This window comes from Lissotriton vulgaris, chromosome 12 (genome assembly GCF_964263255.1).
Source record: "Lissotriton vulgaris chromosome 12, aLisVul1.2, whole genome shotgun sequence".
Lineage (NCBI taxonomy): Eukaryota > Metazoa > Chordata > Amphibia > Caudata > Salamandridae > Lissotriton > Lissotriton vulgaris.
Genome location: NC_141700.1, coordinates 794,995,721 through 795,023,466, shown reverse-complemented (window position 1 = coordinate 795,023,466; position 27,746 = coordinate 794,995,721). Strand labels below are relative to the sequence as shown.

Sequence of the window (27,746 nt, the reverse complement as noted above, 5' to 3'; positions counted from 1 at the left end):
CTTTATTCTGCTTGCGCAGGTTGATCTCGGCTAGGTTTCGTTCGTGCTCGTACGCTAGTTTCTTTTCCTCGAGCTCCCTTTGCCTCTGTTTCTCCTCTCTTTCTTCTCGGAGACGTAGGTGCTCTAAGTTTATTTTTTGTTCGGCCAACTTGAGTTCTACGTCCATCTTGAGTCGGGCCATTTCTAGTTCGTGTAGTCGGGTTTTTTCTCTTTCTTGGATCTCGTCTTGCGAGAGACTGGTTCTTTGCCCTTCAGGGGCCGTGTTGGTCTTTTTCGCGGTGCTTTGCTCAGGGGCTTCGACATCCCCGGTCTCTGCCCAAGATTCTAGGGCATGCTTAAAATCGTCCTTGGTGCTTAGTCCGGTGGTAGCGATACCTAGTTCGATGCAGAACTGCTTTAGTTCACGATGGCTGTACTCCTCTAGTTTTTCCATTTGGAACTTCTCAGTTGATCCGCTCTCTTTAGTTGACATTGTGGTTCGTTGTGGGGTGAGCTACTCTCTGTACGTTATGCGGTGATTCGGATCGCGCCGCTGGCCACCAATGTTAGACGGACCGGGAGGGTCGGCCGAGATTACGGGGAGAGGTCTCCAGGGAGAGCCGTCTCCAACGACTGTACAGACAAGTAACTTCCCCCCCACAGACGGACACCACACAAGATTGAAGGTTAACGAGACTTTATATGCAATTCTTAGGTTACGTTGGTATGATACAAGGAGGTCTGGACTCAGGGGTCCCCTCGGTTCTGATCTCTGGCTGAGGAAAGGGGTAGCGGGACAGTCTTAGTTACCAATGAGTACAAAATAGCTCTCAATCCTCGAGCTCGGCGTTCTAGATGATCGGGCCGTGGAGGAGCCAAGCAGGTCCCGAGATGGATGAAGGAAGGACGACGGTCCGCGGCGGAGCCTGCAGGTCCCGGTGAAAGATGACGGTTACAACGGTCCGCGGCCACGCCAGCAGATCCCGACGACGATGAAGGATGAAGGTTACGACGGCTGTGGCAGCGCCAACAGGCAGGACGATGGTGCACAGGACAGAGCTACGGCAGCGCCAGTAGTCCGTCCAGGATGAGTTCCTCTTTACGTCTCTCGACTCCAAGATACAACTGCCTTCCTGCTCTGGAGCTGCCCCAGTTATAGGGCTGGCGTGCTTTGATGTCCGGACCCTCGCACTTGGAGGTCGGGAGGTCCGGGATGAGGGAGTCCAGACACCCAGCAGGGGGGTGGAGCCAGTGCCCGGGGAGGCGATGGGCGAGCGGCACTGGGCGGGGGAGAGCCATCGGCACCTCTTTCTCCCATTGACTTGCCAAGTAGCCCGCTCACCTCCTGGGTGGAGGGTGGTGCCGGAATGTCTGAGGCCGGGCTAGGCCCAGGGTTGAGGTCGATCGGCGGCCAGGCGGCCTCGTGGTGAAGTGTCCAAGATGGCGGCTCGGGCTGGGCGCGTGGGCCGGCAGTGGATCGGACCCACGAGGTTAACATGTTCGAGGACAGGGGTCCCTGAGGGGACGGAGGACGTGCAATGGTGGTGTGTGGTACTTGCGTGATTGGGCTCGGGCCTGGTTGAGCCGGGGGAGAGCGGCCCTTCATGTGGCCTGTCCAACAAGCACCATAGAGAGGGAGGCCTTCGCTGTAGTCTGGGCCCTCAAGAAACTCCGGCCCTACCTTTTTGGCACCCACTTCCGGGTGCAGACCGACCACCGACCCCTGCAGTGGCTGATGCAGATGCGGGGGGAAAACCCGAAGTTACTACGCTGGTCCATCTCCCTGCAGGGTATGGACTTCACAGTTGAACACCGGCCTGGGCCAGATCACGCCAACGCGGATGGCCTGTCCCGATTCTTCCGCCTCGACGAGGAGAGTCCCCAAGAGGATGGGTAACTCTCCCCGCCTTCAGCTGGGGGGGACGCATGTTGGACAGGCCACATGAAGGGCCGCTCTCCCCCGGCCCAACCAGGCCCGAGTCCAGGCCCACAAGTACCACACACCACCATTGCACGTCCTCTGTCCCCTCAGGGACCCCTGCCCTCGAGCATGTCAACCTCGTGGGTCCGATCCACTGCCGGCCCTCGCGCCCATCCTGGGGCGCCATCTTGGACCCTCCACCACGAGGCCGCCTGGCCCCCGGTCGACCTCAACCCTGGGCCTGGCCCGGCCTCAGACATCCCGGCACCACCATCCACCCAGGAGGTGAGCGGGCTACTTGGCAAGTCAATGGGAGAAAGAGGTGTCGATGGCTCTCCCCCGCCAAGTGCCGCTCGCCCATCGCCTCCCCGGGCGCCGGCTCCATCCCCCTGCTGGGTGTCTGGACTCCCTCATCCCGGACCTCCCGACCTCCAAGTGCGAGGGTCCGGACATCAAAGCACACCAGCCCTATAACTGGGGCAGCTCCAGAGCAGGAAGGCAGTTGTATCTTGGAGTCGAGAGACGCAAAGAAGAACTCATCCTTGACGGACTACTGGCGCTGCCGTAGCTCTGTCTTGTGCACCATCGTCTGGCCTGCTGGTGCTGCCGCAACCTTCGTAACCTTCATATCCTTCATCGTCGTCGGGACCTGCTGGCGTGGCCGCGGACCGTTTGTAACCATCATCTTCATCAGGACCTGCAGGCTCCGCCGCGGACCGTCGTTTCCTTCGTCCATCTCGGGACCTGCTGGCTCCGCCGCGGCCCGATCATCTAGAACGCCGAGCTCGAGGATTGAGAGCTATTTTCATCTTTTTGGTAACAAGACTGTCCCGCTACCCTTTTCCCAAACCAGAGACTAGAATCGAGGGGACCCCTGAGTCCAGACCTCCTTGTACCATTCCATCGTAAACTTAAAGAATTGCCTATAAAGTCTCGTTGAACTTTAACCTTGTGTGGTGTCCGTCTGTGGGGGGGGAAGTTACTTGTCTGTACGATCGCTGGAGACGGCTCTCCCCGGAGACCTCTCCCCTTATTCTCGGCCGACCCTCCCGGTCCGTCTAACACCCCGTTTCTGTGAAGTCAAGGTGGGCATGTGTCCCTGTCTCTAAGTGAAGTCAAGGTCTGCGTGTGCCCCTGTCTGTCTGAAGTGGAGGTCTGCGTGTGCCCCTGTCTCTATGTGAAGTGGAAATCTGCGTGTGTCCCTGTCTCTATGTGCACCTTTCGTGACTGATCTTGCAGTTCTCTGCGTAAGCTAGGCTTGTAACCTAGTCATGTTAAAGTGTGATTAACTTGGGATGGTAGGGGTTCTCCTCCAGGTGTCTTGACAAATTCAGTCTGAGGGCAAGTATTCACGACCGGGCATAATTGAAATGCCTGAAGCTGAGTCTCAAGGCACCATGGTTTCTCACAGTGGGCGATAAGGTGTGAAGACTACATGCACATTCAATCCTCGGCCTCTCTGCAGAGCGATGCTCGTATATGTGCTAGTGGTAATTGTGTGACGGAGGTACACAGCTGTCAAAATCTGGGGGCAGCATAGGAAACAACAATGAGCGGGGGAGTAGTATACGTGGGGCAGAGCTTTAAGTGGGCCGGGTCTCACCAGTGCTGAGCACTAGCAGTAACTTTATCCTATTAGCATTCCAAATACATTATATTTATTTTGTTTAACAAAACTCATATTGACACAAGCCATTAACATTTACAATGCCAATAGTTCAAACTCTAATAAATAAGAGACCTATTGCAAAAATGAAAAAATAAAGGGCTGGTACTACAGTGGGAGGTCGCACCCTGAAGAGGTTCCCTACAGGGTGGGTGCCCCCTTATTATAGGTGTGGACAGAGCGCTGAGGGTTGGCCTAATAACTCTCCACGGATAACCCTCCACCTCTGGGCTGCCTTTGTTGAGGTCAGCAGCCATGATGGAACTGGAAAACTTGACTTTGTTTCAGCAAGTAAATACACTGTTTCCCACTCAAATATGGCGGCCCTCTGGTAGCCACCTCCTACTCCTTCTGGCCCACCCACTCTTGCGTTTCGTGATTGGTGCAGAGGGTGCGAGGGAGGAATAAGAAGAAATTATAGCTCCGCCCATTACCCCGCGTGGCTTTTGTTACCTACTTATTCACAAAATGTAGGCGGGACTTCAGGCCCCGCCCCTTTCATGTGATTGATGGGAAGGGGCGGCTCTTGCTGGCCCGGACGGTCATACACTGTTGTCGGACTCCTGATTGGAGGAAAAGTCTTCAGCCCCACATCCACGGTTCATTCCATCATTCCACCTGTCACTGCTCCGATAAGCAGGAGGGCATGGGTATCCCGCCTATAGTTCTCTGATAGGCGGACAGCGCCAGTAAGCCCCGCCCTGCCGCTCGTGGTCGGAGATTGTGGCTCGGCCCATGCTCTTGAGTAACTCCTAATTATTGGGTGGAGTCTCTTTGCCCCGCCTTCCGCTCGTGCCTCTCAAAAAATTCTTGACGGGGGGGCGGAGTTTCTTATCTCCGCCTCCTGCTCGTTGTCCTTCAGTAACTCTCGAGTGGTGGGCGGGGTGTTCGGTGAGTCCGCCCCCTGCACGAGCTCGGCATACCGCGCACTCTGACTGGTGGGCGGAGTCTGGCGGCCACGCCTCTCGTGACCAGTCAGTAACTCTTGGCAGGTGGGCGGAGCCTCCCGTGGGCACGCCCCCCGCTCGCGCCTCGCATCCCGCGGACCCGCGAGCCCGATCACTCAACGTTGGAGCTCGTGAGAGCCGCCGGCCCCGGAGAGAGCGCGGAGCCCGAGCCCCCTCTATGGCCGTGGGGGACGAGCCTTCGGGCCCCGCCTTGGGCAGCCGCAGCACCGACAAGGCCCTGGAGGAGGCCGCGGCCTCGGGGACGCTCAACCTGTCCGGCCGCAAACTCAAGGAGTTCCCGCAGAGTGTGCGCAATCACGACCTGTCTGACGTCACGGCCGCCGGTGAGTGACGTCACGCGACCGACCAATGGTCTTGCACGCTCTCAGTGACTTACAGGGGGAGTCCCGCCCACTGGGCTTGTACTCAGGATCATATGTTACTTTGCAACTTCTTACTTCTGCACAGCACACTTACCTTTAGAGCACTGGCTCCTACTTCTTAAAGTGCATTGCTTGCCCCTGCTGCAGATTCTGAACTATTATGCTGCTTGTCTTTATAGCATACTGATTCATTTTTTAGTCTGTCTTGCAGAGTACTTATTCATTTTGGTGGTACTGATTACTTTCCACAGAGTAACTGTTCAAGCTTGGATTTGATAATATTGCTTTCAGTATAAATACATTAATTTCACTTTAGGAAGTGTTTAATGACGTTTGTAACGATTTGTCCACAGTAATTCGATTAGTCGTTTCTTTGTGTATGCATTACTTTTTAATTTTCTAGTTACTTTTATTATTGAGTGGAGATTTATGTTGTAATATTTACTTTTTCTTCAAAACATCAGAAAATATTTATTGCTTTCATTGAAATGCTTTGATTATTTTTGCCGCAGAGGTATCATTGCCCTCCAACTGAACTATTAATTTGTGTAACACTGGATATTACTAGTTGCCTCGCTGCCTTTTGGCACTTGATTGCTTTTACCATAGTACTGATTCGTTTCATGAACTGGAATGTGTTGACTACTTTTAATTCAGATGACGTCTTCCACTGAGCTTTGCTTACAGTACCCTACAATATAATACTAAGGTGTTGATTGATGGCTCCACGATGGACCGATTACCTGTAGAATAGACTACAGATTATTTCTACCCTAGTATTATAATGTTTACATTTCTTTCACTCTAGTTTGTATGTTATAATGTTTTGGTCATGCTGATTGTGAAGTACTGATGCCTTGTATACCGTTTTGATTATTTTACTCTCGATCAATTCAACATTTATGATTATTTTACTCGGACATAGTTATTCCTTATAGTTTAACATATTGATCCTGTAAAGTAACATTCTAAAGTGTGTTTCCTTTTTCTGTAAGTGTTGTTTCCTGCTGTAGTAAGATTTACTCTAACTATAGACCGATGTGTGCCGCACAGCACTGTGTTGCACAGTATTGAATCCTTGTACAGGTGAAGAGTTCCCTCCTCTCAGTGCAGCGCGAGGGCTGATGTTACTGTGAATACAAGTGTATGGGTTCCCCTTGCTGGAAGGTACTTCAATGCAGATTGTTGTTCAGTGGCTCTGAGTACCCTGCTCTGCGGCCTGCTGACTAGTTTCACCCTTTACACTGGCACATAATATATCTTCAGAAGTTCATTTTATCTGAGATTCTGCAGTCATTCTCTATTCCTGTGAAGTACAGGCTCAGTTAATATTCTATTGTAGCGATCGGATGACATTACTCATTGCTGATTACCGTCTCTGCAGTGACTACTTTTTTATCTACTACAATTGTTTTGTCATATTTAATAATTCGTGAAGTGCTGGTCCTGCATCCAAACCCTTCCTCTGCTCAGGTCTTAGGCCCTTCCACGTCCTCTGACCCCTCCAACAGAGGCCGCAATGTACTGTGGGTGGTTCAGTAATCTGTGGCTTGCCTCGGCTCACTCGGTGCATCCGTGTCCCCTCTGAAGGTGTGATCCGTTTTTGTTTATGACCTGTGTTCTTTATGAACCAGTGACTTGAGCTGGGTTCTATTTAGTTGACGAGGAGTCTTCAAGGCACTTGACAGTTTGGTCTTTGATTACGTCATAGTGTTTGTTGCTTGTCACGTGTTTCCCAGGGGCTCTACAGATGACGGGATGTCATCTCGGTCAATGCCACATGATCTTGTGACTTCATGGTTTTCATTGCTTCTAACAGGTTCACATGCTCTGGCCTTCTAATGATACTATGATGTCACATGGCCTTCTGATGACATGTTGCTCATTGCTTCTCACGGATTTCCAGGCTCTATGCACTTCTACAGTTGCTGTGATGCCATATGACTTAATCCTATTCAGTACTAGTTCCAGCAGAGTCTAACACAGTGCTAGTCCGTACTCTCTGTACGGCCCTTGTGAGGACAGACTTCTAATTTTATGCAGGAGATGGCCTGTTGAAATAATGATGTGCCAGGCCTCCCAATAAGCCTGCTACACGCGTTTGCCCTCTTCCCACTCCGCCCATGCATAGGGTCTGGGTCCGATCATAATTTGCAGTGGTGGGACCAATGCAGCTTGGGCACAGAAGGGCATCCGTATGGCGAGTGCCACCTCCTTCCTCTGAAGGTACCTTCTGGCCCACTTCTGTAAAGTACTGCTGATATTTGACTCTCAGACACTTGCATCAGCATCCTGTGAGCACCCTGTGAGCAGGTTGAGTTCGTGTGTGATGTTTGGATGGTAGCAAGACTTTGCATTGTGGTGAGTATATAATTGTTAAGGCCAGTGGGGACCTTATGTGATTTGCCCTGGTTTTACGTGGCACATGATGGAGGATAAGATACAGCTTCCCCAATCCTTGTGCGTGTATTGTCTAGATCCCTGGAGCTGAAGGGGGAGCCCTGGGCATTGAAGTGTGGGAGGAAGGAGACCGGTTTTCCCTTAAAACTTCTATGTGGAGCTAGCATGGGATAGCTGATCAGTCCTTCCTGAATACTGCCATTTTGATGATGGCAGGAGATAGGGGTGAGTCCTCGTACTATGTCTGGGGAGAGACTTTACTATGCACAACTCTTGGCTATCCTATCTGCTCTGCTCCCAGGCAGCCTGGTCTGGGTAACCATGAACCAGCTGTGCTCCCCTTGTCCTGAGACCTTGGGACCTGTTCCCTTGAGTGGGACCCCCGAAGTCAACTTTAAGTCCCTATGTGCAGTGTTTTTTCAGGTGGCCCCCTTCATTGTAGTGCACCAGCTACCAACAACCTCTGCACCCTGCTCCCGGCCGAATCCTTGGCGGTCCAATGAATCTGCTGGCAGAACATTGGCCCTGGCCTTGCTAGTTACCTCAATCCAGAAGGTGAACCTCGAGAACCCACTGTGTGATTTTATGTACATCTTCCTATTTTCTCCCATTGACTTCTAAGGTGTATAATTACGCAAAACAGTGATTTCTTGTGTGAATTTGGAAAAATCATAGCTTAAAAAGTGCTTTCCTTGGAACAAAGTTGTTGGTCTGAAAAATTATATAAAAATCGATCTTATTTTTGCCAATTGGTCTCAGATTTATTGTTGAGTGTGTGACTCATTTATTGCATCATTGAGTACAACAAATACTTAGCCCCGCAGTCTGATAAGCCTACCCTCCCGCTCACACAACCGCAAAGGAAGCGTTGGTACTCTCTACTTTTGCCCTTATCCACCAATCTGCGACTCACTGGACTTCATTTTAGTGCACTATATAGCAAGCCATCTTCCTTCAAGTGCCAGAAGAGTGCACTTAGTTTGCTCTCCAGAACAATTGTAGGACGACACAGAGGCAAATCACCCCAAACACCATGATTGAGGCCTGGTAGCCCCTGTCTGCCCTGTGCGCCCCCAAGAGTGCTAATGACTTCTTTGTAGTGCTCTTAACTTCAGTGTTGTGTTGTGTTGTGTTTGTTACATGGTGCGCTCTGCAACTAGACCGCTTGTGTATGAAGCCCTTCCTTGATTACTGAATCTAGTATAGAACAGCACTTACTGTTTTCAAATATATTTTTTAATGCTTGTTTTTGTTGGACCAATGGTTACTCCTATCCACTGTCCACTCCTGTCGCTCCCCCTTCTCCCCGGTGCTTCCTGTATACATTACACAACCATAGACTTAAGTGTTTCCTTTTCTGTTCGCTGGCGTGAGGCTGCAGATGGTAGCAATTCAGTGAGTGTATTTGAAATGCAAACAACATTACACATGCGCTTCCTGGGCGCACACCCCACATTCCAGTATCGGTTCCTCAGAGGACAAGGATGTCTGCCCTGAGTGTACCTTGAGGGCCAGCGCCACGAAGCCTCCAATGGCGGCATCCCCCGGGCATTCTGGTGGCCAGGATCTCGGCTAATACCAGATGTCCACATTGGTTAAGGGCCTAGTGCGATAATTCTTACACCCAGTGGCGTCTTTGCTTTCTTTGGTATTGTAGATACAAACCCTTTTTAGAGAGTTGGCCATGGGCGCGGGTAGAGTCCCTCTGTGTAAGCATCGGCGCTAGCAATGGGCGCGGCTGCCGTCCTTTATTTCGACCCCTGGCTCGGCACGTCCGGTTTCTTGAGAGTCTTTTTAATTTTCACAGCTGAGGTACTTATCTTGTCGCATGTCATCCTTCCGCAGGGGCGGGTCCCACACTTGTGGGTTTCCTCTTGGCCTCCACCCTGAGGACTGCACTGTGCACGTTTAGAGCCTTGTGCTTAGCTGGTCAGTGGGGGATCTTCGTTGCCAGCCCGGCTTTTTCACTTGGCCAGTTGTCTGATTTTAGGCAGATCACTACATTTCCCTCTCCTTGTACAGTTCCTCGATTTGCCAAAACCGCGAGGGCACACGGGCCGAGGACTCCCTGGATCAGCAGAGTGTCAAACCCCAACATCTGCTTTCCGTTGGGTTTTGTCACCCAGGAGGATCGCCCCCTTTGTGCTGCTGTCTTATCGGCTTATGGAGTGGAATTTGGGGGAAAAGCAGGCTTCTTGGGTGCCTTTTTTTTTTTTTGAAAAGGAGACATTTATCAGTGACTGTCGGTTTCGGATTGCAGCTGCACTGAAAGAGAAAGCCCTCTACCATTCCCGGCTCTGGGAGCTTTAAAAAGTCCCAGATGTGCTCCGCGCCAGGAGTGTGCAGTGCCAGCCCCCAGACCCCCACGAAGAGTGATGCTCGCTTCTATAATGGATACCGTATGATGGCGCGAGCTTCCAGGGTCTGGAGCGGTGATGGACCACTGACTCTGAGCGAGTGAAGCCATACATTGCCTTGGTAGCCATGTTCATGGCTATTGGAGGCCCGTGCGTCAGGCAGATGGGGAGCGTTTCCATAGTCTGAGAGCTGGTGGCCATAGAGGAGTGCCGGATGGTCTTTGCCCTGACAGTGGGGGCAGTGATCCTCGCCTGTTAATTGTCGTTTATTGTTGGCTCCACTCCTGGGTCTCCATTGGATGGTGGTGAGGGTCTGCAAGGTATCAGTGTAAATATAACATTTCTTTCCTGAAGTTTGAGCCGTGCACACCCGAAGCACATGCGTTGGAAACAGGTGACACCCGCTGACAAGTCATGCAATACCAGGGATGTCGGGCTGAAAAGTATTGAGGACAAACTCTGCTCAGCGAGCCGGGTGAAAACCCACCTGGATGAAATACAGAGCTTGGGACTTCCTTAAATGTGGCTGTGGGTTCTCACGCTAAGCCAGGGTTTCAGGGCAAGCGTTGGAGAAATCAATTGGAAATATGATATAACAAGTCTCATCTGATGGGTATCCTAGCTTACACGAAGATGCTAGAATGATCGTGCGGCCATGTTAACTGTTCTCTTAAGGTATTCACTCGTGCTGCGCCCGCAGAAAAACCTGATGCGAAGAAATTGCTGTGTGGGTAAGATCCGAAATGTTAGTGTGCTGACCATTGAAAGGCTTAGTCTGAGTAGGATGAGGTAGGGTTGAAGGAGTGCCCAGCCATTGTGTAGTCCGCACTAGGAGTCCGCTTGATGAGAGAACAAACTCATGGTCCTTCAGCACTAGGAGTCCGCTTGATGAGAGAACAAACTCATGGTCCTTCAGCACTAGGAGTCCGCTTGATGAGAGAACAAACTCATGGTCCTTCAGCACTAGGAGTCCGCTTGATGAGAGAACAAACTCATGGTCCTTCAGCACTAGGAGTCCGCTTGATGAGAGAACAAACTCATGGTCCTTCAGCACTAGGAGTCCGCTTGATGAGAGAACAAACTCATGGTCCTTCAGCACTAGGAGCCCGCTTGATGAGAGAACAAACTCATGGTCCTTCAGCACTAGGAGCCCGCTTGATGAGAGAACAAACTCATGGTCCTTCAGCACTAGGAGCCCGCTTGATGAGAGAACAAACTCATGGTCCTTCAGCACTAGGAGCCCGCTTGATGAGAGAACAAACTCATGGTCCTTCAGCACTAGGAGTCCGCTTGATGAGAGAACAAACTCATGGTCCTTCAGCACTAGGAGTCCGCTTGATGAGAGAACAAACTCATGGTCCTTCACGCAAATGATCAGATACAGTGAATTTAATTTGCAGATCTAAAGGATGTGATGAAACTCTAGCCATGTCAGAGAGCTCCTTCTGTGGTTAGATGCATCAGTTCTGCATCGACAATGCTCTCATGAATGATCCAGGAAAGCTTCCTCTGGGCCTGCCCATTATTGGACAAGTGGTTTGTTTTTGGCAAGAAGGCCACTTCTCCACCCAACTTGTGCTGTTTTGGATTCTGCTGCAGAGTCCACCGGTTCCTGAGAAACGTGGGAGATGGATGGGAATGTTGTCTTGAATCCTTATCAGGGGTGGGAGCCATTGAATCCAAGACCGAGGGAAGGCAAGAGACAACCTGTGGTGGGAAAATAGTACGCCCCCCCCCACCCTCCCCAATAAACCTCTCAGCCTCAGTTTACCACACAAACCCAGCTGAATTCAAACCCTCCCCAGGCACCTGTCAATTCTTATACCTTTCAACAGCTAAACTTTCTCCTCAAGCTAACATGGGAAGTGGTACCATGTTGACCCAAATGCTTTCATTTTATATCTAGCTGGAAGCCACCGTCAGCGTGCTGTCTGGCTCTTCTGTGTCTCGGAGCCATGACTCTGTCACCCCAAGTCATTCGAGGCTAAGACCAGCGATGGACTTGAAGGCTGGCTCCAGACTTGGCATTGGTGAGTGTAGTGAAGAGACACTTCTGGCTGGACCGAGAGGTCTTTGTAACCGATGCCCGGTAGGTGGAGCCATCAGAAGAACGGTGTCAGTGTCGAAGTAGGGCAGACCATTACTAGTCCCTGTGGCGTTTACCACCTTTTAGCTCGCAAAAGTATAATGCGGTCAGACAGTAGCGACCGCCACTTGGATAAAATGGCAGCCTCTTCATCCTCACGTGCACCCTGGTCTTACAGTCATCGTGAGAGGGAGGAGCCAAAGGTCCCCACTTCAGGAGCGAATGTCATGGTGGTAAACTGAAAGGAAGGACAAAAAACACTGCTTGGGAGTTAGGCCCAAAAAGAGTAAGTGGCCATTTACTGGAAAAAAAGTAGAACTGGAGGTACTGTGTGAAAATAAAGCAGTGAGGAAAACTATTGCACTGACAACCGCTTATTGTTTTTCAAGCGACAAATGGCAGTTTCCAAGCAGTTTGGGTAAAGACCTAGCTAATGCCTTTTGCTAACCTCGATGGTCGGTTTTTGCCAATGTCTTTGCCAATACGTGTCGTAACGAGACCGGACTTGTCTCGTTGCTGATTCAATAAGATAAAGGAGTTTTACAAACTGTAAAGTGTTAGTTTGTGCCCAGTGGCTTGGTTATTCATTATTGTAGTCGCTGTTGGGCAGTCGCTGCACGCTTTGTTTTCTCCGAGCTGTTTTTTATTCACTGTAAAGATTTTAATTTGTTTATACAGTTACTTTATAATTAAACAAGAATAACTAAGATTGTAAAGCTTCCATGGGTACAGCTAAAATAAGGAATGAAATAAAGGGTATAGGACCTAGTCATTAGGGAGCACATGCGGGCATCCGTGATGGGGCTTCAGCATGGCTCAGATGTTGGAGTCCGCATTAGCGATGGCTTCCAGCCCAACCCTTCTATGCTCACTCCAGGTGGGCGCTGCTACTCTGGGGAGTCAGATATTTTCTTTATTCCAGGGTATTGGCTTCCTAATTTTATGTAAAATACAACTTTTTGACAGTAAGCGGTGTAAATTTGATTTCCCCCTCCAGACTGAGCAATAAAGGACAGAGCCTGTGGTTGCTATAAAGTTTTAAACAGTATCTGTCTTGTTTGGTAAGTGGACAGTACTAAGTGCCACTTTTATTGAATTGGCCTTTTTCCTGATCTGGGCTGGAGAAGGGAGCACTTTTTCTCGTATCGGCACAGTATGTCTTCAGCAGTGCGCAGCTCCATTACTAGAGATAGTCCATGGTGAGAAGCGACTGTCTGAACTACATTTTTAGGACAATGGCTTCTTTGTGGCATATACTGGTTATTGGCTTTTGAAGGGGTGGACAAGCCTTGTACAAGACTGCAAGCTGTACTATTTTGAGAGCCCTAATAACCATGCCCTTCCTCACACCCTGCACCACAGGTGAGAGTTAGTACCTTTACTCCACATACGCAAGGGTGCCCTCATATCGACCCATTGATTGCGCAATACGGACTTTAGTAAGGATAAAAATGTACAATCTGCTTCCTGTGAATGTCTCCATCCTTTGGATTCTATATCTTGTTGGCCCGCCTCTTCTGGTAGCCCTAGAATCAATCTCTGAGGCTTACACCCCTCCCCATTTATTCTGAGCTGACATTGTAGATTATCGCTTGGAGGCCCGTTGCTTAAAGTGCCTGGTATAGTATAGTACAGCATGGATTACGTCCCCTTGGTTCAACCTCCTGACCAGACCAGCCTTTTTGAAAGATTCCTCTCCTACATTGAGATTGCTTTCCAGCTCTTGCCGCTCCCCTCGCTTTACTTCGGCCTGTGCTTTAAGCCATTCCAGAGGGTTCCTTCTCAATAGTCAGAGTGAATTTTAGATCCTGGTCCTTCCATCCCTTCTGGAGAATGGACTCTGATTCAAAGTTCCATTTCTTGGCTTTGCTTCACCCCATGCCTTCTGTTTGGCCTCCGGTTCATGTACCCTAGATGCCTCTCGCCACAGCCTTTGGGATGAGCTTCCAGCTCCTGCCCATCTGGGGGATGTCATTCTTAATATTCTTAGGCTGGTTTCGGGATAGTGGCACTCCCTGTTCTTTAGGTTAGGCCATCTGTTTCTGCTCCCTCTAGAGGATCTCTTCCTCTGTATTCACAGTTTTCTTTCCAGATCTCACCACCCCCTTTTGTTCTGGAGGGTGTTTTCCTCTGTATTCACAGTTTTCTTTCCAGATCTCACCATCCCCCTTTATTCTGGAGGGTGTCTTCCTCTGTATTCAGTTTTCTTTCCAGATCTTACCACCCCCTTTTGTTCTGGAGGGTGTTTTCCTCTGTATTCACAGTTTTCTTTCCAGATCTCACCACCCCCTTTTGTTCTGGAGGGTGTTTTGCTCTGTATTCAGTTTTCTTTCCAGATCTCACCACCCCCTTTTGTTCTGGAGGGTGTCTTCCTCTGTATTCACAGTTTTCTTTCCAGATCTCACCACCCCCTTTTGTTCTGGAGGGTGTTTTCCTCTGTATTCACAGTTTTCTTTCCAGATCTCACCACCCCCTTTTTGTTCTGGAGGGTGTCTTCCTCTGTATTCAGTTTTCTTTCCAGATCTCGCCATCCCCGCCCCCTCTGGAGGATGTCTTCCTCTGTATTCCCAGATTGCTTTCAAGATATCACAGTTCCTTCGGTTCCATCAATGACCCTCTGGAGGGTGTCTTCCTCTGTATTCAGTTTTCTTTCTAGATCCCACCATCCTCGTCCCTTTGGTTCAGTCCATGTGCCCTCTGGAGGCTGCCTTCCTCTGTATTTTCAGATTGCTTTCTATCTAGATCCCACCATCCCCTTCCCTACGTTTCAGGCTCAGTAACGCCCCTCTGGAGGATGTCGTCTTCTGTTACCATATTATGCTTTCTAGATCCCACCCTTCCTCTTTGTTTCATCCTTCAGTTCTTTCCAATTTTTGGATGATGTATTCCTCTATACATTTCTAGATCCCACCCGCTGCTCTGTTCAGCTTTCAGTCCTTCCCATCTGAAGCATGTCCTTCCTCTCTGCATTGAGAGTTTTCTTTCTAGATCCCGTCGCTGCGGCCTCTTTGTTTCATCCGTCAGTCTTTACCTCTTTAAGGATGGTGTATGTCTATGAGTTGGGTTTCTAGACCCCGCTCGGTTCTTCCCTTCTGGAGCCTTCCTTCCTCTCTGTATTCAGAGTTTTCTTTCTAGATCCCGTCACTGCCGCCTCTTTGTTTCATCCTTCAGTCTTTACCTCTTTAAGATTGGTGTATGTCTATGAGTTGGGTTTCTAGACCCCGCTCCTTCCTTCCCTTCTGGAGCCTTCCTTCCTCTCTGTATTCAGAGTTTTCTTTCTAGATCCCGCCGCTGCCGCCTCTTTCTTATATCCTTCAGTCTTTACCTCTTTAAGGATGGTGTGTGTCTATGAGTTGGGTTTCTAGATCCCGCTCGGTCCTTCCCTTCTGGAGTCTGTCCTTCTTTCTCTGTATTCAGAGTTTTCTTTCTAGATCCTGTCGCTGCCGCCTCTTTGTTTCATCCGTCAGTCTTAACCTCTTTAAGGATGGTGTATGTATATGAGTTGCGTTTCTAGACCCCGCTCGGTCCTTCCCTTCTGGAGCCTGTTCTTCTTTCTCTGTATTCAGAGTTTTCTTTCTAGATCCCGTCTCTGCCGCCTCTTTGTTTCATCCGTCAGTCTTTACCTCTTTAAGGATGGTGTATGTCTATGAGTTGGGTTTCTAGACCCCGCTCCTTCCTTCCCTTCTGGAGCCTTCCTTCCTCTCTGTATTCAGAGTTTTCTTTCTAGATCCCGCCGCTGCCGCCTCTTTCTTATATCCTTCAGTCTTTACCTCTTTAAGTATGGTGTGTGTCTATGAGTTGGGTTTCTAGACCCCGCTCGGTCCTTCCCTTCTGGAGCCTGTCCTTCTTTCTCTGTATTCAGAGTTTTCTTTCTAGATCCCGTTGCTGCGGCCTCTTTGTTTCATCCGTCAGTCTTTACCTCTTTAAGGATGGTGTATGTCTATGAGTTGGGTTTCTAGACCCCGCTCGGTCCTTCCCTTCTGGAGCCTTCCTTCCTCTCTGTATGCAGTTTTCTTTCTAGATCCCGTCGCTGCCGCCTCTTTCTTTCATCCTTCAGTCTTTACCTCTTTAAGGATGGTGTATGTCTATGAGTTGGGTTTCTAGACCCCGCTCGGTCCTTCCCTTCTGGAGCCTGTCCTTCTTTCTCTGTATTCAGAGTTTTCTTTCTAGATGGTGTCGCTGCCGCCTCTTTGTTTCATCCTTCAGTCCTTCTTTGAGGATGATGTATTCCTGTATTTATGTTAGCGTTGGGTTTCTGGACCCTGCGTCATTTCCTTCTTGACCCTTCCTTCCTCTCTGCATTCAGTGTCCGGCCCTGGTCACCCCCCTCCTGTACAGTTTCTTTGCTCTCGTGGGTCAGCGGGCTTGCACAATGTCGGCGCTTGTTGTAAGCCCTGCTTGTGTTTCTAACACATCCCATTAGAGCTGTTTCTAAAAACAAAGCGTTAAAGCCGCCCCCCCTCAGGCAGGGGAGGGGGTCACGGAGCCCTGCGCCCAGAAGGCGTGCTCGGCCGCGCGTGATGGATGTGTGATGACAGGGAGCCCCTCTTGACAGGGAGCCCCTCTTGCAGACATGAAATGTATGTGAATAATAATGAGACCGAGGGAGCTCCGCGCGCAGGCATGACATACATGTACATTAGAGTGAGAGAGGGGTGTGTGTGTGTGTGAGAGGGGCGCCTCCAGCCGTTTAAGGGCACATTCAATTGTAAGTTGTTTTCCTATAGCGCTTACTGCCCCTGACGAGGCGTTGTAGCGCTTTGTGTCTGCTTGGCCCTTGGATTCCACCTCCATGGGGCCCTCTTCTCAGCCCAGCACTGTCTGCCCCGCTCGTCACTTGAAGGAAGTTTGGGGTGAAGGCGGCTGTCACAACAGGATGTGAGTAAGTGGCTGCAGCACTTTTAACACTTCTGCTTTTCCAGCGGTCACATTTCGTAGCCCATAGGCTGGTGCCGCAGCTGTCAGAGCCCAGATGGCATGATTGCATATTGACTCGTTGGCACGGCCTGGGGGGAGGTCCCTTCTCCTCCCACCCTGGCCAGTGTCTGCCTGGAACTCCATGGTACATGAGAGCGCGGTGCTTTCTTTCTGCATTCGCTCTTATTCCCCAGCAGGGCCTACGGTTGGAGGTTCGAACACTGCCAACGCATGCCTTTACAACACATTTATGATCAGTTGGGGGTTCTCCCCTTCACAGATATATATGTGTATGTATATATATATATATGTATGTAAGTATGTGATATATATATATATATATATATATATATATATATATATATATATAATGGCATTCGGTATAAAAGCTCATGTTTTCAAAAAAAAAAGTGAATTAAAAATGCGTTGTAAAGGCATGCCAAGCATTTCCCTGCGTTGTTCCGTCATACAACCTTACAGAGGTTTGACTTGTCCCTTCAGATCTTGTATGTGGTGGGGCCTTCAGCTTGTGCTGTACTGCAGCTGGTGATTACTGCGCACAGCTGGAGATGGACACGTGTCTGACGTCAAAGGTGTACAGACTCTGGAGGGAGCTCCTCTGAACCTCCCTCTAGGTTTACAATAATCTTTGCGTTGCTTTTGCAGTTTTCGCTCGCGAGCCGTGTAGCATCATCTGCTCCTGGTGAAGCCCAGGCCTCCTGCGGGCAGGCACAAACCATGTATTAGTAGCACATCATGTCTCACATCAACTTGCTAATGTGGCTGTATTGGTATCCTAATTAACAAGCTCTACTTTCCCATCAATGCCCTAGCTAATGAATTAATTCATATTCTGTTTGATACGAAGCAATCGCGTTTTGGGCGTGGAGGAAAAGGAGGGACCTGGAAGAGTTTCTGTCCTAATTCTGTGGTTTCACCGCTACGACTGTTGTCACATTTTTGGGTCTCGCCTACAGACCGCTTTTAGCTGGTTGTTGCCGCGACCTATTGCGAGTAATACCAATGCTTACCGTGGGTTTTGTTCTCCCTGTCCAACTCATTTGCTTGCTCCTAATCGGTGGCTTTACTTCCTCGTCTTGTGTTGGGACCTGCTGCATATCAGTGCTTGTTTACCATGATTTTGACTGGAGGACTTGTATTTTCCCACTTTTCACATTCAAAGAACTACTTTAAAAAATGTTCTAGCACTCCTTGAAGGTGCATGTGTTTCTCTTAAACACCCACTCCCGTCCTCTCCGCTGCACCCTCCTCCTCCAGACCCCCCTTTTGAGTTCCCAGATAGACTATGATGGGGCAGATGTTGGAGCTTGGATTGAGTAAGTCATCCTGCCTGCAAACTTTTGCTATAAATACACTTCCCGTAAACTGGTCTGTGCCTGAAAGGCCATGAAGCAGAAGTCTGATTCCATTGCTGTGAGTGAGTGGTCGTTGGGCCCGTGTTCGGCCGCCCATCCCTTCTGACGTTTATTGCACAGGTGCATATATTACACTAGTATTGGAGCCACCTGCTGGTCACTGGTAGGACCACTGCACGGGGTGGAGGGGTAGGGGGTGGCAGGGGTGTGCAGAAACAGCAGCTTGTCAAGGATCACACATTGCTGCAGCTGTGCTCTGTGATTACACGCAGGGCTCCTTCTCAATGGAACACCCATCAATTAATGTGGATCCGTTCTAGCCATGGCGTTTCACTGAAGAAGATCAGAGCAAATTAAGGGCAGCACATGCTTGTTTTTTTGTTGTTTGTTTTTGCACTAGCTGTATAAAGTTAAAGAATCTTTGAAAATGCGATCTTAGTCTTTGAAACGCATGGAATAAAGAATCGTGTCATCTGTTAGTTTAGTATAATTACTTTATATTATCTAAATTTAACATTTATTCTATACACTTTTGCACTATCTTGTTTTCAAATTATGCAGTGGTTAGTTGAAAATAATTATTTTAGAAAAGGATAGCACATTTTATGTTTACATGGCATTTTGTAGTAAATTGTTTTGAGGAATTTCTACAGCATACAGTGTTGCCAAGTTTTGTCCTGGCAGGCCGGTGTTCTATCGAGCGCTTTACCCTCATCGAGCGCTGTACCCCCTATGTCACGGGAGAGGAGATGTTCATAGTTCGTTGTAGTCTAGCAGACGAATGTATATTTTCAATAGTGGGACATGCAGTGTTAGTCTACTAATGTGGTAAAACACGACACCGGTAACGTTGTGTGCTAAGTTTGTAAAACAAAAGAAAACGTGTCTATTTTAATTGCTATTGTTGACACGAAACGTAGGCATATCCGTTAAGAATCGACGCTCGTTTAGATGCATAATTTTAGACGATTTGCGAAAGTGACGTAAATAATTAATTTACTCTCTTAATTTCTATGCAGGTAAGTACTTAATCAATAATAACTCAATCAGAAGGAAAGAAAACAGAGTCCGTGGTGTTAGAGTTTCTAAGGGTTTTATTCCTCATAAAGGAATCAGGATATCATGTTCTGACCACCACAGGGGTGTCAGAAGGGATAGAGCGCGCTGGATTTTATTTACAGTACATAGCTTATATACTTGATATACTTGATTTACACCATAAGAGTCAATGTAAGAGGCGTAACAGCTGAGAGAAGACAAGATAACAGTATACACGTGGTACTAATACATCATCAAGAGGCGTAAACTAGGCGTGAACTAGAGGTGTGTGCTAGAAAACGTCACTGATAGGTGACGCAAGTGGGTGGCACCAAGGGGTGGTGCTAGCAGAATGTTGCAATGTCAGCAGAAATCGGAAGCTTGGATGCGCGCGCAGCTGTATGACGTGTGATTGACGGGGTGCAGGGGATTTGACATTTACACTAACGGAAAGAGACAGAAGTCTGGCATGTCAGATCAACTTGTACTTCTATCATATCTGATATCTGATGTTTAGGAACTATACTATCTGGGCGGAAAGGTCTCTAAGGCAGAAGCTATTCTATGCTAACTGTGGATGCGTGTATAAGCGTCTGAGTGTCTACATGTGAAGCGTGGGGCACGGGGCCTTCCATGGAAGCTTGGCAACAGAGGCTATGAATTACTTGCATTAAGACAGGTCGGCCCTTTGGCTCTGCAGCTGGGGAGGATGTTTACAGGATCTAGTAGGCAGGAATGTATTCTCGGGGAGCGGAACAGATAACTCGAAGGTTATAGTCAGTCTTGGCAGAAAGCAGGCTTGAGCTGAATGCGAGGGGCCGCGCTGAAAGTGGGACAGAGTTCACGAGTACAGAGGTAGCCTGGGCAGAGTCAGGAGCCACAAAAGAGGTTCAGATGGCAGGAAATCAGGGCCTACTCGTGCTAGAGCAGGAATAATACGAAAAGTGTACTACAAAAAGACGGTGGCATAGCATACTTAGGAACGGACTCGATAATCCATTCATGGTGGATCTGAAAGAGGACAAGTTAACGGTGGACGCAAATGTATTTGCGTCTTCATAGCTGGCACAGGAGGGAAGTTACATGCACTTTAAGCTGGTACATGGAGTCGGTGGGGTACGCGCTAGGGAACACATCATGACCAAAATTTAATTTTCCTCATTCCCTCCTTGTTCCCTACGGACCCTTCATGAAATATCGATCCTCATGAATCGATCAGTCTGTTCTTGTAACATCATTTGTTCTTCTTTCTTTCGGTTACGTTTTGAGTAAAAACTGGAATGTTCAATACAAGAGGTGGCACACAGTCCACAAATCGCTGGCCCACACTGCAGGCACAGGCAGCAACTGAATACCAGGACTAGGCCAATGCCTAGGAAGGATAGGATCTTCCATCCCCAAGCTGTTAACGTTGTCCAGAACCAACCGGACCAAGTCCAGGTACCTGGAGTCTGATGTATCTGATTTGCAATTTTATGGAGACGGGTGATAGCTTGATATACAGATGGTGCATTTTGTGGGATGAAAACACAGCAGCTTGACCCGATGACCTTACAGGCTCCACCTCTATCTGCCAAGATGACGTCAATTACAAGACGATTCTGAAGGACAACAACCCGCATAGCGGACTGCTCTTCTGTTAAGTTACCTAGGGCTGAGGTAGTTTCATTCACTACGGCTTCAAGTGTTCTAGTTAATCTGCGTATTAATTTACTATTCTGGACAGGGCCTAAAAAGAAAAAGAATCCTTTATTAAAGTCAGTGTACTGTTCCCATGCCGTTTCTGTGTAGTCGACAAGTGGGACATCTCTTCTGAGTCTATTCTTTACTAGATTGCTATTTCTATGGTAATCAGGAGGAGCTAGAAAAACAGGTGGCAGGAGGAATGCAATGTAACAGGTACCATCCCAATCTGGAGGTAGACGAATGTATGCGGTATGACCACAAACAAAGTAAGAATGACTGGTAGCTTTGAAAGATGATTTTCCATCATCACTGAATTCGACCGTAGTAGTGCATTTACTATGACCTAAGTGTACTGAACCTTTCTTCTTGACACATAATTCACCAGTGACTGGCAGTACTGACATAGTTGGTAGAACTGGTGTGGCTTCGGATTCGACAGTAAGAATCATAAGGCTAATTGTATAATTACCTAATCCATATACTTCATTTTCTAGATCAGTTCCTATTCTAGTGGGGAGTCCCTCCTTATCTGGGTAACAGGCGTCGAGCAGGACCAAGTTCAGATTTCCCCAAACCCAACCCCCATCGAAAACCGCAATGTCGGGATCTAAAGAATTAATTATCTTAAACCATGCTCCGCAGGAGCCATTGTGAGAGAACGGGTACGGAAAGAGAGGCAGCGCTCCCTTGTAATTCTGGTAGGGAGGGAGTCGGCCACATATCCAGCAATTTGTAGCATTGTTAGTTTGATGAGAATGATGTAACATACTAATGAATGTATTGTTGCGCAGCGCGAGTCTGTAGGAAAGCTCATGAGGAGGTAACTCACTAAAAGTGTGTTCAGCAGAGACATTGTAAGCAGATTGTTCACGCTTGAAAATAGGATAGTAGATAGATAATAAGATGCTAGCAATAATAATCAAAATACTGAGAATAAACATGATTAATAGTGTCACTATGCAGTGACTACGAAGTGATTTGCAATATGTACTTTTCTTTGCTTCTCTCTCTCTAACTCGATCTAGGGGATACATGTCAGAAACTATTTAACCGATTCACCTAGGGGAGGACTTAAACAATTAAACTGTCTGACTTGCTAGATCGGATTTTCATACGATAATTTTCTTGAGGAGTCTTTTCTCGTTTAGAAGTCTTAAAGTCATTGAGTTCGGTACAGTCTTTGGTGGGGGTGGGTGTATCTTGTTCCGGTTTCAGTCCTGGGAATGTTTTGATATGGCTTAGGTGGACCCACCCCTTTCTGCCTTCCAACTTGACTGCGGTCTTTGTAGTAAGAAGAACGGTCTTCGGAGACTTCCAGCGGGGCTCCAGCGGACTTTTTCTGTCGAAGTTGCGGACGAGGACAACATCCCCGGGGCGGACGTCATGCGGCTTCACATCAGTGTTGTCAGGGAAGGCTGCGGCAACCTGTGGAGTGCAGACATCAAGGAGGCAAGGTAATCTGTCAACATATTAGAATCAACATCAGTAATCTTTTTTGGAATGGGCGTCCCCCACATATTCGGTGGTCTGCCAAAGACCACCTCGTACGGGGATAGCCCTGATCTCGAATGGGCGACCATTCTCATATAGAATAGCGCCACAGGCAGGGCGACTATCCAGTCGACCCCTTTCTCCTGACATGTTTTGGCAAGGCGGATCTTTAATGTCTGGTTATGCCTCTCAACAAGGCCTGCGGCTTCTGGATGTCGGACACAATGGAACTTCCACTGGTATCCCAGTAACAAAGAAACCTGTTTCATGAGCTCGGACGAGAATGGCTGACCATTATCTGAGTACACGACACGAGGCAAGCCGTATCGTGGGAAAAATTCACGAACCAACTGTTTAGCAGTGGTCGGAGCAGTGTAATCTGGGACTGGGTATGCTTCGGTCCAGCGGGACAGAGCACAGACAACTACGAGAACATATTTAAATCCTCGACAACGGTCCATCTGGATATAATCCATCTGGAGGACTTCAAAAGGATGATCGGGAGGATGAAATCCACCTTGCTCTACAGGGACGCTTTTACCTGGATTGAACTGACAACAGATCATGCAAGTACGCACTTTCTGTTTTGCGGCTGCTCGTAAGTGTTTATTGTTCCAGAGATTTTGCAAACTGTCTAGCATTGCTTTCTCTCCTAGGTGGGCAGGACTATGTGCAGTATTTATCATGACTTGAACCATAGAGTCAGGGAGAAACCATGTAGATTTTCCCTTCGTCATCCAACCTTGATCTGTCTGGATCCCTCCTAGTTCGATCCATTTCTTTATTTCGTCTGCAGTGGCATGTGTCTGAATGTCAATAACATCTAGTGTGGGATCTCTGACTGTCATACAGTTTGTCGGATCTGTTGTCTTTGTCGTGTCAGTTATCTGAGTGTGAGTTAGTGCTGTATGTTTTGCTGTCTGATCTGCCAGGTCGTTACCCTGGGAAACAGAATCTGTGACTTTAGTATGTGCTTTACACTTCATGACGGATATGGCTGAAGGCAGATGTATTGCTTCTAACAGTGCTTGAATGAGTGGACCATGCTGTATCCTTGTACCATGAGAGGTCAGGAAACCTCGTTCCTGCCAGAGCATGCCGAAGTCGTGTACGACTCCGAACGCATAACGGGAATCAGTGTATATGTTGACATTTCTGTTCTTGGCTAGAATACAGGCTCGGGTCAGAGCGATGAGCTCTGCCGCTTGAGCAGACAATGTATCAATCCTATGTGTTTCTTTAACTTCGGTTTCAGTGGTCACTGCATATGCGGCCACTAACTCTCCTGTACTTGTTCTCATGCATGAACCATCCACATAAAGTGTCAGGTCTGGATTTGTCAATGGAACATCTGTTAAATCTCGTCTGGGCTTTGTTACTGCATTAATGATCTCTATACAATCATGTGGAGCTGGATCTGTCATAACTGTAGGTAACAATGTCGCTGGGTTCAAGATACTGCAGCGTCTGATTTCTATGTGTGGCTGGAACAATGTCAATTCGTAACCTGTTAGTCGTGCTATAGTCAAGTGTTGAGTCTGGGTTCTGTTTAACAGAACCTCTACAGAATGTGGAACTTGTACTGTTAACTGATGACCTAGAACAATTGAGTCGCTTTGTCTGATTGCTAACGCTGTTGCTGCTACTGACTTCAAGCACGCAGGGAGTGCCTGGGCTACTGAATCCAATGTACTTGAAAAATAAGCACAAGGCTTATGTGAACCTGCTTGATCTTGAGTGAGGACAGACAACGCTGTACCATCACGTTCTGTAACAAAAAGTGTAAACGGTTTGCTGTAACATGGTGTCGCTAAAACTGGTGCTTGGCATAAAGCTTTCTTTAATTCCTCAAAGGCTTGTGTGTGTTCCTGAGTCCAAGGGAGGGCAATGGAAGTTGCAGCCTCCTGTGTCGTTAACTGGATGAGTGGTTTAGCTAGAAAGGCATATTGAGGAATCCATTGTCTGCAGTACGAGGTGAGGCCTATGAAGGCCCGCACTTCCTTTTGTGTCTGGGGTCGAGGCATGTTTACAATTAACTGAATGCGATCGGGAGTGAGCTGTCTCCCCACTTTGGACAGCAAGTGACCCAAGTACACAACTTGCTGAACACAGAATTGTAGCTTCGAAGGGGACACCTTGTGTCCCTTGTCGGCCAGGAAATGCAAAACTGTCAAAGATGCTTGTTCACATTCGGGCTCACTTCGTGCGGTGATCAATAGATCATCGACGTATTGCAGTAAAGCGGTATTAACTGGCATTTGAATACAATCTAGTTGTCTTTTCAGTGCTTGACTATAGATGCTGGGGCTTTCTGTAAATCCTTGAGGTGCGCGGGAAAATTTGAAACTTCGTCCATTTAAACTGAATCCGAAGAGATATTGGCTCTCCGGGTCAATAGGTACACTGAAGAAAGCGTTCTTGAGATCGATTACAGTAAAGAACGTTGCTTCTGAATCAATAGCAGTCAATAGGGAGGAGATATCGGGGACCACAGGATACTGTGGTACAATACATTTGTTCAGTTCTCGAAGGTCAATCACCAGCCGATATACTGGCGGTGCATTGCGGTCTGTACGTTTAAGAATTGGAATGATGGGTGAATTACAGATATTGGAGTCGGTCTCTACGACCACTCCCTGAGCAATAAGCTCTTCAATGATTTTCAGTAAAGCCACTACAGCATCGGGTGGTAACTTGTATTGTCTGATTCTGGGTAGAACAACTCCTGTCTTGAGTGTAACACGGTATGGAGTGATATGCATACAACCTACATCAGCTGGGCCCTTTGCCCATAAGTGATCTGGTACATTTTTCAATCTGACATCAAAATCACGTAGAACATAATGACCCTTGAAATCCCGCAGAAAGAGTCTGACTCCCTCTGGGGAGCAGCATATGATAGCTCCTAGAGCTTTCAATGTTTTAATTCCTAACAGATTTTCTGGACATGATTTCGTAAGTAACAAATCGGTAACTCGAGATAATGGACCCACAGCTAGTGGTACTGGTTCTGATACTTCATTTACAATAGGCTGTCCTGAAAAACCAAGGGAAACGTTCTGTGAGCCTGAGAGGGGTGCCCCTGGGACTTCATTGTGACTTATAGTAGTGCGACTTGCCCCTGTGTCAATTAAAAACTTTCTGTCTTTTCCTAATACGTGACTGTGTACATAAGGACCTTCTTGATCTACAGGAATTTCAATAAGAGGCAAATCACTTTCCCTCCCTAGGCTGTTTCATGTATATCGCTGATAATCTGGATATGCCGACTGGGCATACTGGTACATCTGTTGTGAGACTTGCCGAGTTGCGGCAGCGGGCTGTGTCTGAGCATGCTGTGGCTGCGGTACTGCTACTGTCTGTACTGTATGGGACTGATCATGCATAGGCTGTGTATTCTGCATTGACTGTTCGTTCTGTGAGGTCTGTTGATGACCCTGTTCATGTCTAGGCGGACGCGGTCTTTCTTTAGTTTTACCTGTCTCGATGTTATGTTTCAGGACTGGACATTCATGTACGTAGTGACCTGGCTGCTTGCAATAATTACATGTCCCTTTAACGGGAGCGGCAGAATGATTTGTCTGGGCCCCACCTTTTCTATGACCGTCGGCTGGAATCGTCTGAGCTACTAACATTTTCATTTTCGTGTCTTTCATACGTTTCTGTTCCTGATCTTGTTCTTCCCTAATTCTGTTCTGGTGATATTGTAACATTTGTAACATCTGGGATGGCGTATTTGCTTGCCAAGTACTTTCAACTTTGTACACTCTATTTTTGACTAATGGTAGGGCGTTCTCGACTAATTTTGTTACAAAAAGGTGTGGATATGACTCGCTACTAGTTTTTAGACCACTATTTATGATGAAACATTTCTCGAATCTTGAATAAAAGTCACTAGTATCTTCATCTTGTTTCTGTTTACAGGACGAGATTGCGTCCCAATCTTCCTTTCTTGTTGTCAATAATCTTGGCAAAACCTGTACAATTAAACCTGGTAATGCTTTCGTCTTGTCCCCAAGGCCTACCCCTGGGACTCGTTTGCTTTCTTCGTCTTCTATTTCTGCCCATGCTATCTTTGACTCTCCCACCTCCCAATCCTTTTCCTTTAATTTCTCGTAAATGCCCGTGGGCAACAGTACTTTTAACATTTTCATAATATCATCATACGTGTAATCTCCCATCAGTAACATGTCTTTGAGCTCTCTGTGAAAACCTGCAGGGTCTTTATCATGGCACGGAACTAATTTCTTCATTTCTAACAATTCTAACTTAGTCAGTGGTGTGTGAACATACACACGCTTCAAGTGTTGGTCCGTACCCATAACTGGATGTACTTCTCGTAAGGGATTCTGACTTTCAATGCCACCACCGAATTGCATGTGGTACGTTTTTCTTTCTGGAGGCGGGGCGGGAACATACTCAGAGCTTAGGAAGGTGTAATACTTACGTCGTTGTTCTAGAATTATTTGTATTAATTTGGTACTGAAACCTCTCCATCTATCCATGAGTAGTGCTTCTAATGTTTCGTGTAAGGGACCTGGATCAGAATGATGGTTTCTGAACTTGATGAGGAGGTGCTGAATCATATATTCACCTGCTATTTTCTGCTCTTCCGGGGAAAGGTTCAAGAATGTCTGCACTAACGTGTCATCATTATATATGTCTGGGTTTTCGGCCCATAATACAGCTGACCGGGCTAATTCCTGTTCGTCCATAGAATTGAGTACATGGTACCCCATTCGGTCTCGAAGCCTTTTATCAGTTTCCTGGAACTGATGTTCAGAAGAATTCGGATTTGTTAACTCAGAGAAAAGAACTCTCTTGCTTTCTGGACGGACACCTTTCCTAAGGTAGGCTCCCCTTCCTACATATGCTATAGTATCTGTAGATTTTCCTGATGCTTCATGTTCATCTTCCTCCTCGGAGGAAGCTTTATCATTCTCTTCCTGGTGTGCAGTCAATACTGCCTTTCTAATTTTCTGGGACATACTGGCTATGCAAGCCCCCTTATCATGTCTTCCGTCGGCTATATTTTGACCCCACTTATTTAATGCGTCTAATTCACTTTGATCTGTCTCGGGCCTGTCTCGTTCTCTTATTACACAATTTATGAAAAATCGTAATATCTGTGCTTGAATGTCAACTTTCTGTTTATGCAGGGCAGCTTTGACACTATCGGGGTCTTTTCCTGTCAGTACAAACTTATATAGTCTGTCGAGAATTTCCTGCATACCTACATAGCATAGCAAGTTATCGGTGGCAGATCTTAATCGAAGTGATGCTAATACCATTAAATCGTCTTTTCCGGGTACTGGATCATATCTGCAAACTGACATCCTATCTTTGAATGCGTCAAGCCGGGATGAGTAGGGAGACTGGAAAGGATTCTGCGTGTCCCTTAAATGCAATCTGTGTGTCGGTGGCGGGGTCTGAAGACCCGCAGTCGCACCTCCTGAGGCGGATGCTTGAGCATTATCTCTCCGCGGAGTCTGGATTTGG

General features: G+C 47.8%; 1 protein-coding gene across 2 annotated transcripts in view; it reads left to right on the top strand.

The window, feature by feature from the left end:
- Positions 1-4,629: 4,629 nt before the first annotated feature.
- Positions 4,630-27,746, top strand: part of LRCH4 (leucine rich repeats and calponin homology domain containing 4) — a 474,501-nt gene continuing 451,384 nt past the window's right edge. For both annotated transcript variants that reach the window (XM_086946200.1, XM_086946199.1), the window contains exon 1: positions 4,630-4,857. In XM_086946200.1, coding sequence (XP_086802326.1) covers positions 4,692-4,857 — 166 coding nt within the window. In that variant the 5' untranslated portion in view covers positions 4,630-4,691. The remainder of the gene's footprint in view (positions 4,858-27,746) is intronic.